This window comes from Rhipicephalus microplus, chromosome 1, assembly GCF_043290135.1.
Source record: "Rhipicephalus microplus isolate Deutch F79 chromosome 1, USDA_Rmic, whole genome shotgun sequence".
Taxonomy (NCBI): Eukaryota; Metazoa; Arthropoda; class Arachnida; order Ixodida; family Ixodidae; genus Rhipicephalus; species Rhipicephalus microplus.
The window spans coordinates 180,618,717-180,636,767 of record NC_134700.1 but is presented as its reverse complement, the minus strand read 5'-3'; the positions used below and the strand labels follow the sequence as shown (position 1 = coordinate 180,636,767).

At 41.9% G+C, this 18,051-nt stretch overlaps 1 protein-coding gene across 1 annotated transcript in view; it reads right to left on the bottom strand.

Moving 5' to 3' along the window:
- Positions 1-5,944: 5,944 nt before the first annotated feature.
- The window catches only part of LOC119178547 (sorting nexin-13), a 61,812-nt gene continuing 49,705 nt past the window's right edge, over positions 5,945-18,051 (bottom strand). Inside the window, exons 20-25 of the mRNA XM_075888389.1 lie at positions 17,459-17,674; positions 15,773-15,961; positions 9,126-9,271; positions 8,934-9,002; positions 7,570-7,682; positions 5,945-6,299 (exon numbers count right to left, since the gene is read on the bottom strand). Coding sequence (XP_075744504.1) covers positions 6,034-6,299; positions 7,570-7,682; positions 8,934-9,002; positions 9,126-9,271; positions 15,773-15,961; positions 17,459-17,674 — 999 coding nt within the window. The 3' untranslated portion in view covers positions 5,945-6,033. The remainder of the gene's footprint in view (positions 6,300-7,569; positions 7,683-8,933; positions 9,003-9,125; positions 9,272-15,772; positions 15,962-17,458; positions 17,675-18,051) is intronic.

Here is an 18,051-nt window from a genome sequence, read left to right as displayed (position 1 = left end):
GGTCCCAATTTCTTGAAAGCAAAAAAAAAATACTAATTATACATTAAGTAGGTGTTAGTTTACAGTTACCGGTTTAAAACATGAGCCAAGTGGGGACACACTCTATTACATCAACATGTGCCAAGGTGTCTCGTATCTATGTCTAGCAAACTTCAGACTGTGATTGTGTATCGTCAGAAACTGTTTACACATTATTAGATCGGCACTGTAAAATGGTCATAACATGTCACCCGAGATTATTAGGAACACTGGGCACAAGGCCAGTTGAGCGTTACGGTATCGTGTATTTATAGAAAAATGACATCAGAGCACAAACACAAATTTAAGAATGATGGATGTGGCAGCATATGCCTCACCACATAATGTGACAGTCTCACACTAGCTTGCAACCATTGTGCATCTAGAGCGACTGATACATTTACAGGAAGCTTCCGATATCACGCGAATTCCATCTTGAAGTGGCTATGTAAAGTTGAGACCTCCCAGATTCCCTATACTTGGCAGATGTGCTCATATGTCGTTTGAAAAAAAAATATCTCGTAGCATGTTTAAGGAACTGAGGCCCCGTAATATGATCACAGAGTTCACAGCTATCTAAAAAATGATAATTTTGAGCTGGAATTGAATAGTTTGAAGGCTACTACCCGTTAAATTGCCACGTACCAACAGAATTATTATAATGCAACAATGGCCATGGGTTGTGGTGAATCTGCAAAGTGCTGATGATGTGTCCTAAAGAATAACGGCACAGACATATATATCTTCAGCTTTTACAAGCGTACAGTGAAACAGTTGAACTGTCAGACTATACATACCACAAGAAAAGGAACGAAAAAAAAAATCATTCTTTTTTAAACTTCATAGTTCTAACTTATTTCACTGTATGTTTACAGAAACTGATAAATGCCCAATGTTAGCATTTACAAACTAGTGATTTCGGATAATCAGCATTAGATTTCAAATTATGGTTGACCCTGTACAATCAACACATCTGTTGTGTGCAGCACAATGCATGTTAAATGCATGGTTCGTCACATCGCATACTAAACTACTTGGACCATGTGAAGTCTCGATCGGCAACTTTCTAAGAGACATTCAATTTCCTATGATGCAACATCAACTGCGATATATTGACGAAGCAAAAGGCATCGTTATGCGATGACGAAACTAGCCGAGTAACCTCGACGCAAAGCATGCCGCTACTTTCGTGACATCTACGGACTTCGTCAACCTACATGCACTGAAAGCGATACATGCCTGACAGCTGTTAACTGAACATGTGGCCGCAAATGTTTACTGTGCAGCTTAGTTGCATTATTTCGATTTTACATGTTCACCTGACAGGTGCATGAAAAGTAGTATCAAGCACGGAAATCACTCGCATCTCTTTAAACACAAGATGCATAACTGAATTTTTATTGACAGTATGGCTCTGACCTAGCATATTATATATAAATTTCACTGCGATATCAAAAAAGAAAAATGGCAAGAGAAAATGCTAGACGCAGTACACTATACTGCACTTGTCCAATGAAAAGTCTGCCCACTGAACATAGGTGGCCAACAGATAGAATGTACAATGACTACCTCTTGTAATGAGCTGTGATTCACGTTTTTGGAAAATGAAACAGGGAAATAATTCCTACTAGGCTCACGACACCATATCAATTCCGAATTTTCCTTCTCAGCATACCCATCGCCGTTCAAGTGTACTATTATACCTTTTTGGGCCAAATTTGTCTGGCCTATTCCACATCTTAGACACGACACAATAAAATCATCCCATGTCTATGATTTCACTGAAGCAAATAACTTTGCAGCTCCAAGAAAAGGACAGCTGCACATCTAAGTGGAAAAGTGTAACCCATGATCGACTAATCAGGGTTGATTGCTGCAACAGCTACTGGCTCCATTTTGCAGCTTGTGCAGGATAGCCAAGCACAATTGACAAGTTCAATTTTGATTAGGTTCGATCGCAAGTGAGAGTGCCCACCTGACACTGGTACTGAAAGCACAGCTGCAGTAATTAGATAAAGTTGGCGAGTGAAGCCTGGCTTGATGCAGTCTAAAAATTTAAGGCACAGAAATGTGACCTTAAAATTATAATAGGCATTTGTCTTTCCTACCTAACAACAATGATAACATCATAATGATTAAAACTTTATTGTAGCTTATGCCTTGTAAAGTACTTATGGTAATAGCCTATAGGTACTTTTATCACCTGCGCAAAGCAATGTCCTGACAGCAGGAACCTTTTGGTGGTCCCTAAACTGTTTCTATTTTCCTTGCCTAAGCATGCCTAGTATCAATGAAAAGTGTTAAAGCTTCTCATTGCTTAATTTCCGTTCCTATTGTGTTCGTTGCCTATCAACATTGCACCCCACACTCAAGTTGAATACAGTGGGACACTTGCTAAATTTGTCTTGCTCACGCAGTCACTTTTGATAGACATAGCTGTTACAATTGGACTACCCGCACTGAATGCCCTTAACAAAGCCAAACTGGCTTAAGAGGCAAGAAAGCCTTCAAATTTTCCAAATAGGTACGCAGCTAAACTGCCACCCTGTTTCTACCAAGTTTTGCAGCGTCTGTCCATTGGAAAAGCATGAGCTGTTTGTGGTAAGCCTGGTGGTAGAAGACATTATCCATTGTACTGCATGTAATCGCTAAGGAACAGAGGTTCCTCAGCAATTACCACAGTGGTTCTTAAGCAGAGAATAAAGTCAGCATTAAGAGTTAAAAGTCACTGTATTACATGATCAAGAACAACATCCTATGAGCTCATGGTGCCTAGGTAAAATCTGTGCAATATTCTAATTAGATAATTAATCTGATAAGTTTCATGAATGACACAATGTTTCCTCAGAGGTACTGTCAGCGACAACCGTCTTTCCAGAAATAGTCAAGACGGAGGTTGGAGACCTGTAAGCTGTCCTTCGCTATTAGAAAGATTAATGGTATAATACTAATAGAAATAAAGAATGATATAATACTAATACGGGCATATATAACGAATTGGCAAAGACTTTTCTGATGAAAACATGTAGCCATAGCAATGGTGTTTAGTTGGCAAGAGTTAGTCTACAGTGTAGTGAAAGAGGGAAGAGGCTAGAGCTCATTCCTAAAATTTACTCCCCCCATCTCCATGACCAGTAATTAAGTGCTTTCTTGCACTCATGAGAAGTACAAGTACTCATGCCCCACCCCCCTAACCCCGCTTTTACCAAATGATCCTAGTGCTGGTTGGCTTTGCAATATGGTTTACCATCATATTTAAAATCATGCTTAGGAATGCATTAGTCTGTTCACTCAAAAATATGTAACTGCCACAGTTTCTGGCACTGTGACTGAAATCTTGCCCATTCGGGGGAGAAGAAGCATGTTTAATAGCATTATCACAGTGAACGGATAATCTTCATGTGAGTGAACTCTGCCAGCGGTACCATTAGGAGTTCAACAGCTTGCACCATTCTTTTTTGCACAAATGTAAGCTGGGACACCACGTACGGCTGATATGGGCCTGTAGCCATGCACTCGCATGAATTGTGCTCCATCTCCATTACTTGCAAGGACTTTATATTGAGCAGAACTGCTGGCATTGCCAGCAATTCATATTTCAAATGCAGTCACAGCATTCTCACAACAGGAGACAACAACACCTTTAATGACAGAAAAACCCGTATGTGAAACTCCGAGACCTTGCAGCCTTGTTATGTGTGATGTCCCCGAGGAACAAGTTTCCATACTAGCCCCATACTAGCCCGAGAATGTGTGTGCCGTGTTAAGAGCAGCAGAATGTGGGCTGCCAAACCTGCCAGACAACGACGCTTGTCAGTCACTGGAAATTGATTGAGGGCAACTTTAACACAGCCAAGCATGTTCAAACACTCTCTCGTGATTTTAGTACCTCTAATTTCCTGTTTAAAACAGGCAACGCACACATGTTTTGAAAAACTCTTATGTGACTGGAATGACTGAAAAGATTTCCGTAATGTGACCATAAAAACGTGTGTGGGAAGTATGTTCGACACATTTCTCTCAATATTGTCAACACCATGCTTCCTCAACGAACGGCTCAGCTCATTCGACTCTGCATCATTTGAGAGATTGTTCAGGTTAGTGTTGTCGGTGTCGTCACGAAAGAATAAATTGAATTGCACCAGAAGTTCATGCAAAGAAGACTATTTAAGCGAGATAAGTACGATTGAATTTTAACGACTGCTTGTTACAGTTCAAGACTTGGTTTGAATAGAAACTACCTGGGCTGTATTAATCATTCAAGTGTTCCCATTCCACCAACTAAAACATACCAACGCGCGGTGCGAGTACTATTCATAAGCATGGGTTAAGTTTAACCAACAAAGTAAAAATTTGTGAAGTCTGAGAGGGTGATAGTGACGACAGAGGCTGGTGCATCGTATCTACAAGGAAATTTTAGCTTTCCTTTGCCTACTTCAGAAAACCTTATCACAACACCCCCTTGCAAGCTGTTGGGACTAACATAACTGAACGGGTAGCAACAACAAGTTATGACATGTATGGTACTATTCTGAATCGACTTTCCAGGGCTTTGAAGCAATGATCATCAAAAGACAGCAGACAGTTGCCTCAACATCTGATCAGGAAACAAAGCTCTGCAAGGCAGCAGCAATATTGAGGAAATACCATTGCTCAGTTTTGTTAAATGGTTTACCATGAATGCTATTACATTAAAGAAAAGTTGCACACGACCACAATCATTTCGTTCTTCCACTCACCATAAATCTTGGTGAAACACACTGTAGTACTTTGGTGAGATCATCGACACCTTTGAGAAATGAGTAGCTTCATGAACAATACCGGCGTCATTTCTTAGTTTACTCCTGTTTGCATGTCAAACATGATACCGAGGGGAAAAAAATAAAGTAAGCTGAACATAAATTACAAGAAAATATGTATATATACTTTAATTTCTTATCCAGCATAGTGAATAAAAAAAATGTGGTATATATCAGTCGCACAGGCGTGTACATATATATATATAAAATGTATAATACAGAAAATTTCGTGTTTTGAGAGCATTCGCACTCCCGAACATCAGTCGCAAAAACGATTATCTGGAACATGGGATGCACAACTTTGAGGTGATATAAACGATTCCAAAAAAACAAGAGAGAATGGCGGAGGGTGCAGAATAACTGTACAGTGCCTAAATGACGAAAACATGCATGCGTTATGCGACAAACCTGACATGGTGATGACGGACACGTCAGAGCCAGGTTTCCTCCAAAATATCACCTTGGGAGCAAAAGGAGCTGCACATAACTAGGTCTATACAACGTGCTCCAGACTATCAGTTAAACTATTTAACCCACAAAGAGAGCAGCAACAGTGTAAATGATGTTAAAAAAAAGGAGATAAAGAAACTCTGGTAGTAGGATAAAAACTTTGGTATAAGAAAAAAACTTATGCACTGTTCTCGTAGAAACCATCAAGTTCTGGAACATGCTGAAAAGTCTTGGAGTCCATCGCTAACAGTCTTTCACGATACAAGTTGGTCTTAGATCATCACGGGGAGAAAAATTAACGAGAGGACTGTGATTTATACTTTTAAGTGTCAAAAAAAAAAATTAGAGGTGATGCATCAATGTTGACTCTTGACTGTTCACAGATCCAGCAATATCCGTGACTACACTATTGCCAATGTTTGCGAGACAACGAAGTGCCAGGCACGTTTGTCATTCTGCAGCATCGTAAGAATGGAGGCAAGATCTCGCACCCAGGCGAATTCACATTTAAGGCTCGCTGCAAAAGATGCACGCGAGCTATCACAAAATTCAATCCAAGCTTGCATGGCAGGGTAAAGACGGCTTCCCTGCTTGCCAACATGGACGTCACATCAGAAGGAAAAACAAACAAACAAACAAAAGATACGGTGATATGAAATGAGCAACAGAGACATGGGTGGAAGGGAAAAGAGCTTTTGAGGAAACGAGGGACGTAGAGAGTAACAACTGATGACGTCGACCGACGTGCAGTGACATGGGACAGACGTCACCGCACCTCGATGCGCCTAGCGCCGATGCTGATGACATCCCGGCTGGATGTGGAAGACAGCGAGGTGGTTGATATGGTGGGCGACTCGGCGTGCATCTTTCGGAACAGCTCGATGAAGCGGTTGTTGGGGAACAGGGTGGCCAGGAAGCCCTCCAGCAGGACATAGGTGAGCCTCCGATTGAGCCGTGCGTGCTGGAACATCTCAAACACGCACAGCATACCTCGCCGCGTCGTGTCGCTACCGATGATGTGCTTCAGCTCGTCTGCAGATATTAGAGGGCATGTGAGAGAAAAGAGACTTTTTTTTTGTCACTGTTAAGCACAGACAGGTTTCAATAGTTTGAAAGTTGGTTGTCCTGAAAAGCTCTTCTATGCAGGGACTTTTGATTCACAGACCTAACCATGTGAGTATGTGCTCAAAATAAGAAGAGACTGCACAGAAATTCCATCTGGTTCACACAAATGAACTCCATTACACAATAACTTTAGCTAGGCCCAGTCCCCGCATGCACTGAGGGCAGTGTGGCAAAGGGAGACACAAGGGCAAGAAAAAGTGCTTTCTTCACAAAGCAAGGTAGAGCAACGTGATAAGAAAAAGAAAATTTTTGCATTTCTGGCATCTCACCAAAAAAGTGCATGCGAGATTCTAGCCACACAGCTTGGACTGGCATTTCTGTAATGTGCTCCATTTCCCTCCTTGCTTTAGGGAGTTCAGAACAAGATATTACTGGAAAGCCAACATGCCCAATTAACAATTTGCTCATTTACAGGTTAGGAGTCGGCATAAGGTCTGATTCACCATGCTTCATTACTGCGAGCATTCCACTCTTTTGATGAAAACAAAGATGGATGGTCCAATTTGATTGCTTGCAGCTTGCTAAAATATGTAGGAATTTTAGTATGCACGGGCAAGTCATCAAGTACTCCAAGCAGCAACTTGGAACGCTGTGTTTTAATGACGCACACTTTTTTTAAACGCCTAAGCTAGGATAGTCTACAGCCAGTTAACCTATATAGTAATTCTATGGGTCCAGCTGATTATGCAGCTGTGCACTTATAATTTACCAATATTCAAGTGCCCTGTACAACAACACCAAGTTACCATTGGGACATGAAACTAACAGGATCTCTTTCGAAGCATCACAACATGAAAGAAGAAAATTGGTGTACATATTTTACTGTTTTCGAGGGCCACACTAGTAATTGTGTGGCACTAGCATGCTAGTGTAATTAAGGAATAATCTCTGATGTGTGCTGAGGCAGCTGATAACCCCTTGCTAATTTTATTGCGCTTTTCCACATTATACCACTGTACCATGGCTAAAGTGACAAGTGTTTTGGACGCAATCAGAAAAGTTTTAGAACTGATGTGATTAATTACAACTATTTTCTTGTCGTGGAAGTGCTTGTGCTGTTTTTTTGCGAGCTTCGTGGTCATGCCTGTACGATCAGGAGGACAGCTCAAAATTTGGGAGTCTGCGAGCAAGTTGAGGGAGTTGGCAGCACGAGTAGAAGAGGAGCGTGACCACATACCTGTGAGGCTGCACAGCATGATCATCTTGGCTGCCACCCTCGTTCTCATCTTGGTGTTCTGGTCCCTCTCTGGTCGCGTCTCAGCCGGAAAGCCATTCGGCCACAGGGCGTCCCTGCAAGCAGCGAAGCGCCCTCCCCAATTCAAGTGACAAAAGCTACCACAACTGAATCCCGTCGATGTGTATCTAGACACGGTGGTGTTCCTCCAACCTCACATCATTTGATTTGGTATTCAGGGAACTTACATGGCCACCATATTCTCCCACTGAGAATCAAGATAATTATCGTTATGCTCTGTAGCACTACTGCACAGTCAATCACTTTGCCATATTTGCAACTAATCTGCCTTTGTTATTGTTGGCTAGCTAAGTAATGAAGCAATCTTTGCAAACTGGACTACCCTTAAAACCAGTAAGTCTAATGTGACAACAATAATGCATTAGTGTGTACAAAAGAAAGCTCCATGCAACAAGCCTGTTACACTATGGGTGGTACCTTCACACTGACACACAAGAACACAATGCATAGAGTCCGCAAAGACACCACCTCAAACAAATGTACCCATGTAGGGCCTACTTTTGAACAGTTCAAGTAAAATCACTGCTGCATTAGTAAAGGTAAGAGTTATAGAAAACAAACATAACAATACTGTTTTAAAGAGCTGGACACCACAGCGACAGCACTACGATGTGCATCTTCACTTTTGTGCTTCCTTGTGCTATCAGTTAGCTTTTACACCACATAGAGAAAACAGGGATTGAAAGCGACGATGAAAACACAGGACGATGGACAACAAACATGCCCTGAGCTTCTCTCACCAAGCTGTAGGAAATACCTTGCCATTTAATGTATATGGTCCCGTATAGCCCACACCTTGAATTTCACTTTATTGAAGCGATTCCTTTTCGGTGGTCAACGCCTATATGGGCTTTTTGCCCTTCGTCACCGGTCAGAGTGGTAGTCTATTCACATTATTGATGGAATCAGCCAGTCGCGAGGGCTGAATGAGGAGAATGTCATAAATTAGAAGTACAAATTGGGCTATATTAACTTTAAATAGGGTAAGTGGATCATTTCACCTCTCCTGTTCCTGTGTTTGTGCTGTTTAGAGCTTCCCACCACGAAAAAAATGGCTTAAAAAATTTACAAAATATCATCCCCAGGCCACAACTCTGTCTTTGCTCTGGTTGTGCTTCAACTCTGCCATCTGCAGTTAGTAATAGTAAGCATTCTTTCCCGCCTTCCCAGCTAGCCTGACAGGCAGTGTGTCTACTCGATAGATGTCTTTTTTTGCCTTTGACAAGACGGCAAAGGATGACAGGAGCATAACTTAATTAAGCATGGCAATGTTCAGCACCACTTACTTGAATGCTGTGATGTATACAGCGATTTTTTCAGTAGATGCCATCCACTCTACATAGTCGACAATTTTTCTGCAACCAGGAAAATACCGGTTACAAATGAGCGCAAAGGAAATGAAAAAGCAGATAGAGCAAAACGAATAAAAACAAACTCAGAAAATGAGAAAGATAAATATGATAAGAGGTGATCAGAACCTGTTTATGGTGTCTCCAAATGTGGCTTTGATTATTTGCCTTAGAATGACCACAATTCGTCGCCTAAGCCATTGGTTCTTGCTTTTTAGATCAAACACTTCGTCCATAAGCAGCAGCATAATTCTCAGAGGAATGTTGTCTTGTGTCTAGAAAAGAGTAAGAGGGGCAAAGGAAAAAAGAAATCACAAGTATTTAGCTTAACTGCATTCCGTGTATTTCGTAATAAAACACACCTTGTGTACAAACAACTCTGCATATGAATAGCAAGCCAACGTATAAAAGCAAACATTATAGTCCCTCATTTGATGTAAAGCCTAATCTCACTATAACGAAGTTCACTACAACGAAATTGCCGCCACAATAAATAATGTTGAGGATGATTGTGGCCGCGCGACAACAAGCAGGAGAATGGAGGAGAAAGAAGAATGGGAGGGCACGAGCAGTAGAAATAAACATAGATGTTCTTGGTGTAGGGCTCGGGTGTTGAATACGCTACATCTCACCCGAACTTCCAGGGCCAACTAGTCGTCCAGTGGAAGTTCGGGGGAGATCTTTGGTGGGAAGACTGGTCATACCGAATCACCCGCTTGACCGGAAACACATTGAGATGGTCATTTGTGCTACAGCTTGAACGTCGAAGGCCTCGCTGTTGGGAGCTGCGAAGTGTGTTCCTGTGTTGACGGTAGCGCACATTCATTGCTACAATAGCTGAATGGGGTGGTCAGTGCACCCAGGAAAGAGTGATATTGCGCGCATGCTTTAGGGTGACTAGCTTCTGGAAAGGCAAGGAAAGCGACTGGTTCAGTTGGCATATATTTTGGAGGCAAGTCAGCGAGATAAGTGATCTGGACTAGCGAGATTGCCTCGTGATCGTCTTGGCCTCTTGGGAGTATGTTGCGGATGATTGCGGCCACGCGACAACAAGCAGGAGAACAGAGGAGAAAGAAGAATGGGAGGGCACGAGCGGTAAAAATAAACATGGACGTTTTTGGAGTAGGGCTCTGGTGTTGAATAAGCAACAAATAATTTTCAATTCCCCATCAGCCACCCATAAAAAAAATATGTCATCACAACAAATACTTTTCCTCAATATTTCCTTTTCCAAAAAGTTTTAGCAAGTACTACCCCATAAGCAAAACGAACTTGCCTCGTATCGCCGCGAAAGTCCGTTACAAACTCGGCCATTTCTTGGTGGCTTGTGAGCGCATGGCCGCATCGCGAAAATCATGTCTCTTCCTCGCAGACACGCTTTGTGCCATCACATGCACATCCATATAAATTTATTGCCATTGAGATGCACAACGACAGCTCGCCCATCCTCCGCCATGCTAGCAGTTGGTTTGATGCACGTGCGGGCTGCGGCAGAATCGCGGTATTCAAGCACTTCCACCATATGTTTTTTAAGTCGCGCTCAAAGCAAAACTACCGCTCGTCATCACTAGCCCTGTGATCGTGAATGAAAACCACGGCGTCGTGAAGGTGCACCCGCGAGCAGCACGCACCTAGTCCCAGTGTAACAGCATTCTGCCACAACCGCTGCGAAATTCGGTCTTGTCGAACGCGATTGTGGGTGATCATGAAAGTACCCGCGCAGTCAACGCGCACTGACTGAACCCAATACTTTATGCCGTAACGATGCAAGAAAACGATAGCAACGACGTAGTTTTTAAGTCACGCGCACGGCCAGTGCAGCGCGCAGAGACTGAAAACAAAACTACTGTTTTCCGTAACCGCTGCGCATCGAGTCATGGTCGCTATCATCATGATCATCGATACTGAATACTATCCGAAGGTGCACAGCTAACACAGCCGTAGATTAAAGGTAATAATGCGATAAAACGACACGAAATTTTATGGCTTTCTTGTCAATCACTTGTGGCCACGGTAGTGCGGAGCTTCGGCACGCTCGTTCACAGCGCTGCGCTCTCGGCACACTCTAAGGGTCGTCTAAATATCGTATTTTCTTCTGCATGACCCTCCTTGGCATATAACTGGCACCCCCGCCCGCAAACCGCGGGAGGAAGAGAAAACTACCCACGTATTGGCGCAAGGCCGCCTTCCTTGCATTGCCAAGAAACCGACTTGTGCACCAAAATGCTTGTATAACCCGCACTCCGACTTTAACTCCAAATTTTCCAGTATATTTTGATCATGTTATACGAGAGAAAATATATTCACTCAGTTTGCGACCAGATACATCCGAGTTTGCAAGAGAATCGAAAATTGGGCTAGTTGGATATACATGGTATAACTGTCAGTTCAAGCGCACGACTAAACAGAAAGGAAGAGAGAACAAGCGCTTTCTTGCAACTAAACTGTTTATTAGAAAGGGCAGAATATATATACAGGCAATTGAAAAACACAACGCATGCGTGTGCAGGCAAAAAAGTACATCCGTGGCACATCAAGAACACAGGGTAAAAGAAGAAAGATTATCTCGAAATATAATCTACAAAAACAAATTCCTTATCGTGCAGCAAAACCGAAGGCTGGCTGAAGCATTGTTCCCCTCTTTTTCTTATGTGAAAAGCTTCTGTCAACTCACGAGTTAATTTATTTTTAGACCGAAAAACCATTTCAGTATCCTGAAAAAGAGGATAACAACCGCACTCTCTGCAATGAGCCACGAGATGCGATGCACCCAAAGATTTCAAAGAAGAATCGTGCTCTCTGAGACGAACATTGGCGCATCTTCCCGACTGACCGATGTACACTTTACCACAGCTAAAAGGAGTCATGTAAACATCGCCCATTGCGCAGTCCACGAACTTTTTGCTGTGTTTCATGCGACATTGCAGAAACTCTCTGCGCATGCATGAACAAATAGACTGCAGTTTGCCTTTGGCTGAGAAAAGCACACCGACTTTATATCTATTAGCGAGTTGCTTAAGTTCATGCGATGTCTTATGAAGGTAAGGAATCACTGCTATCCTCCTACCTTTTCTACTCTCTTCACGACGCCCCGAGTGGTTCCCTTCAAACTTAAGTTTCTTAATCATGTTACAAACGGACGTGATGACATCATTAGGATACCCTGCTTGTACTAGTTTCTTTACTTGACTATGAAAGCTCATTTTCATTCTGTGTTGACAGGACTTTTTTAGAGCAAAACCCAAACTCGTAGTAACGATACCTCTCTTCACCAGCTTAGAGTGGCTCGACCTGTTTGAGTATAGGCTTTACGGATCTGGGACAATAATACCAGCAAACATGCTGGGGTTCAAAGACCAAGTTAAGATCTAGAAATTGCAGTTGATTTAGACGTAGCAATTCAAAAGAAAAGTTTAGTTTCTTGCCTGTTTCTTTAAAAATTTTGAGAATATTCACAACATCTCGTGTAAAATTGTGTTCACGTAGTGAACACAAGAAAATCGTCGACGTATCTGAATACGCGAACCGGGAGTCCTGAAAAATGATTTTGAAGTGCTACATCAATATTTCAGAGAAAAATTTCGCTAAAAATCGGAGCTTTTCACATAAGAAAAAGAGGGGAACAATGCGTCAGCCAGCCTTTGGTTTTGCTGCACGATAAGGAATTTGTTTTTCTAGATTATTTTCCGAGATAATCTTTCTTCTTTTACCCTGTGTTCTCGATGTGCCACGGATATACTTTTTTGCCTGCACACGCATGCGTTGAGTTTTTCAATTGCCTGTATATATATATTCTGCCCTTTCTAATAAACAGTTTAGTTGCGAGAAAGCGCTTGTCTTCTCTTCCTTTCTGTTTATTAGTGCGCTTGAACTGACAGTTATACCATGAGTTTGCAAGAATTTATTGCATGCGCTTGCTGGGACTATCAGACGAGTCACAATCTTCAGATCTTACTTAATATTGTGGTCTATAGATGTAATATCGCTACAATAAATTTTTTCACGTGTCCCGTCAATTTCGTTGTAGCGGGATTTGACTATACTAACTTTTGTGACAAAGCTCTCTACTTGTAGGCATGTAAATAATTCAGATGAACTAAAGCTTCCACAATATTCTAAAAGTGACCTTTGTTTGCAAAGCTTTCTAGGAGAAGTTATGCAAACACAGAAATAACATCAAACATAACATAGATTTGCTAGATTCACCCTTCATTCCAAGCACATAGCATTCAATTCATTAGTACTTCCCCATGTGGTTAGATTATCGAATAACCTGCCCAACAACATGGTTTCATTGTCCGATCCTGACGCATTCCATTACCAATTGCACATTTTCACTGAGGTCGCCCCCAAAAAAGGCTGGATTTTTATATGATTTGCATATAGATTTGTATATATAAATTTATATATATGATCGTGTCAGTATTACATATGCATTATGTATTTATTTTGTACGTCTTATCTATTATGTACACATTAGGCATTTTTCAGTAAGATGTACAGCTTGTTTACTTCTGGTCTTTGATACCTCATTATTTTGTGTTGAACAATGCGATTTTAGAGCACCCCTTACACAATGCCCAACAGGCTGGTAAGGCAATTTCAAATAAATGAATAGATAAATAAACAAACAAATAAATAATTAAATAACTCTCATATTATCAGAAATCACTTGAGGTCTACTTTGTTAGGTACAATAACTACCGTACTTACTCGCGTAATCCTTGCATCCTTGCACTTGCATAATTAACACCCCCAAATTACCTAAAAAATACTTTTTTTTTCTGCCCACAGTAATTATCGCGCCCACGAAAATTGCAGCCAGAATGTAATCTGCTCCTCCCAACCACTGATGGTGATAGTGCACAACAGCCTGGTGCCATCACTTGAGCATTAAGCGTAACATCAACGTACAGAGCCCCAACCCAATCCTATCCAACCCAATTTAACTCCTTCGTTATTGCGCGAAAATGGTTATTTTTCATGTGTCTTTGGAAGATTGTTTTTGCCTGTTCGAAAAGTACTCCAGCACGCAGTGCAGTGTGGAAAATTTTGCACAACGAAACTTTGGACAAGGAAATGCTTTTTCCAAACTATACATGTTTTAAGGAAACTAAGATATTTTAGAATGAATAAAAATATAAAAAGTATGTAATTTTAGTTGCCAGCTGGTAAACGGTGCAAGAAAAAACATTATATGTGCAAAAAATTCAGAATATGCATTTTAAAGAAAAATGACCCAGAAGGAGTATAAAAACATTAAATGTTGTACAAAACATTTCTATTCACATGGACGAAGAAAATCAGAACCAAGATGCTGCTTTGTTGCTCAAGCTATGCGGCCAAGCATTGCCTGGTTTTTCGTGAAACACAAGTGAACTCGTACACATTTCTCAAATTTTTGTTTTCTTAGGATAAGAGCTTCCAGGTGTTCCAGTATAGATGGATGCCTGTGATTTGAATAATCCCTCTGCAAATCAGATGTACAATGAACTTCGCTATTTCATCTAGCGAATTAGAGAAGTTCATTCCATAAGCCACCTCGCTCCACTGAGGTTTGCATTCCTATATATACACGAGGGGCACGCACTTTTGTCAAGTTCACCAGCCTAGTGCACTTTTCCAACAATACAAGCACACTGGTTCGCACAAAGGTCTGTAAAGATCACTATGTTGCCCAAACGCGCAAATTTAAATCTATTCTGAAAGTTGAGTGGCTGGACTGACTACTAAAGAGTGCTCGGTGCACGAGATTGATGATTGATATGTGGGGTTTAACGTCCCAAAACCACTATATGATTATGAGAGACGCCGTAGTGGAGGGCTCCGGAAATTTAGACCACCTGGGGTTCTTTAACGTGCACCCAAATCTGAGTACACGGCTCGGTGCACGAGAAACAAATTTAACATGCTGAAATCGACGATCTTAAGTGTCGATCATCGGTGATCGCTTTGAATAGGCGTGGTAACGAAAGAGATTAAGCCAAGCCAAGTCAAAGAAGCAAGTGTGCGTTGTGGCTTGTTAGTGTACGTTGTGTCCGTTCTGTGGTTACGTTATGGGGGCAATACGAAAGCTACATGGCTGCTTTCAAGTTAAAGGTAATTGATCATGCACTAAACAACGGAAACAGGGCCGCCGGTAGGCACTTTGGAGGTGATGAGCTCTGTTCTCTGCAGGCGATGGCAGCACCGGCAGCTGAAAGCCACTAAGATGCTCCGCGCATTCAGTGTGCTCAAGACTGCGATGGATGGTAAAACTTTATTTTACCAGAAGGTGACTGCGGACGATTCCGTGTGAGATGGCCATCAGCCCAAGGTTGATGCGTATGCTAACCTTTTGCAGGCTCCTGAGCGCTAACGCTACGCTTGCAAGCTTTGCATACAGTATTTCGAAATTCTCCACTACTTGCTTGCAGCTTTTGTGCCTCAAATAAATCTTGCCTTGTGTTGAGCCCGTGGTTTTACTGTAATTGTAAGTGTTGGTGAGTAGCTTGAGAAGCTTGTAGTTAGTTGCTAGCGTGAGAATCCCAATTTACGACTGCGTTACTTCTCCCTCTGCCGCTCCTAACGTTTTCTCGAAAAACTTTTCTCACATAATTCTTGTGCCCCCCAACTTTTCATCGGTTATCCACGAAAAGAAGTGCTAGAACTATGTGAGCAAATACGGTAGTATAACCATTTTCTTTTCTTTGCAGTTATCAACTGTAGGTTGGATTGTGGTTAACCCAGATATGCGAAGGGAAAAGACAGTGAGTGGTTTTTCCACATCAGCTTACCTCAACATCGATGCCAGCACCCACTTTCCCACTGCCCTGGATGACTTCCGCGGGTGAAGCGGTGGGTCGACTGCGCAACACCTTGGTGAAGCTTTCGCGCAGACCATCCAGCAGGTTCTCAGGGGCGTTTTTGACCATCGTGCCCATGCTTCGCACCGACGATTTGAGTGGATTGACTAGAGAGCCCATCTGCGTATCAGATGTGACGCGAGAATAATCACTACTAGCAGCAGGACTTCACTGCGTAAACTAAAATACAATAGACTCGTTAAACGAAACCTGAAGGGACCAGGATAAATATGTTCATTTTACAGAAGTTACGTTTACTGGGAGATCAACAGAGGTGCAGAATTCAAGTAAGAAATCGATAATGTTTAAGGCCGTCGTTTAAATTACGCAGCAACTTTATTAAGAGGCCGCTGTTCACTGTTAAGTCTACCGAAGATGACGTTCCCTTCACTTCACTTATCTCCAGAAAACATTCCCGGCAACTAGCTCAGATTTCCTCACAATTCACTCCTTGGTCACTTGAACGCTTCTAACTGTTTGGCGGAACTACAAAAATATTGTGAGTGATTCCATTCTGGGAAGGTGTATGACCAGTAAAGATGTTTAGCACATGGCAGAGATATGACAAGGTGGAGGTCAGCTTGGTATGAAAGGCCACGCTGTGAATGTGCCCATCAATTTTCATATTACTGAGCGTAGTCTACCATAGAATATCAATGACGACATCACCATCGAAGTGCACATTAAAACCAACATACACAACTGCAATCTCTGCTTCGCGACATGCATCACCTTGTCTGGCTTGCAAATTCACTTGGTATTTCATGCGTGACCTTCCCATTGCTGTTCCCTTCATCTTTCCTAGCAGGTGTATTGCTCTTCGAAAGCCCTAGCTATACAGAGCCTTGCAACTGCAGAACATAAAATGGAAAGTGCTTTTTTTTTTTTTTGAAGGAGCAGCGCACAGAAGGGTGCAAGACATGCACACATAAACGCATAGACACAAACACAAATCCTGTTCTGCAACTGATAATTTTTTTTTTTCAAATGACCTAGCTTATGTATAAGCGCACGCACATGCACACTGACAGCAGTGTCAACGAAAAAATAAATAAATAAAAGAATCAAGAACACAAGGTGCTAATAAGAAGTTGAAAAAGAACCAGCATGTCGTTATATACTAAGGTATCGGCGTGCTGCTCGACAACTTTGCTGGTTTCATTTATTTTACTGTGTTCCAGCGGGAACGACTATCGCCACCTCGTGGAAACGGAAGAAAACTAGCCACGTCTTCACAGAGCTGAAAGATACACGAAACTGAAGCCTTTTACAGGTTTACTGCAAAATTGAATTCCACGCAGTTACACTTGAAAACTCCGAACTTATTGCAAGGCATGCGTTCATGGAAAGCTACCAATCAATATCGGCTTTCCGAGTTTTCTTGGTGACCATTTCAATCTAAGAACAATGGTGTTTTCTGCGTATCACTCCCATCGAAATGTGGCCACTGTGGACAGGAATCCAACCCATGCTCTTTTAAGTATAGCTGCTAAGCCACCACAGCAGGTTGTCAGTATTACTGGAGATCACTAGTGATAACACCTCAAGCACAATGGATAACACAGAATTTGTGTAGCAGAAAACAGAAAAAAAAAAAAGAGCATCGAGAAAGCTTACTGTTCTTGCGAACTGCTTTTTTCCCTTTTCATAGGTTCCTGGCTCAAGAAAATGCAACACCATGTCGCGCAGACCTGGATTAGCCGTTAGGACATCAGGCTGCAGGATCTGCTGCAAGAACTCGTTCAGCTGTGATCGCCGCTGCTCTAAGAACTGGCGACTAAGGTTGTTAAAGGTCTTCTTTCCAGGGAAAGGCAACTTGGACAACTTTGGAAACTGCAAGACAGAGAAGACCAACGAAAGGTCCTATGATGAACACCACATGCACTCTTCTGGACAACAGCATATGAGGACCCATGGTTGCTCAATTATGTCAGTTTTTTCTCAGCCTATGAATTCACTTAAAAAATCTAGAAAACTAGCTTAAACTTATTTCAAGCTTTTAACTGTAGGCATTAATTTCTGTGTGTATGATTAATAAATTAATTTAGATGTTTTTGGTGAGACTTTGGTCCTTACACTCTTGCTCATGGGAGTACACATACAACAGGCTTCAATTATCCAGACTTTAAAACTAGGTATGCTGTTTGGTTCAGATCAAATGTATTGGGCAGGTGCCTGCACATTCATATGAGCTAGCACTTTCCTTACTT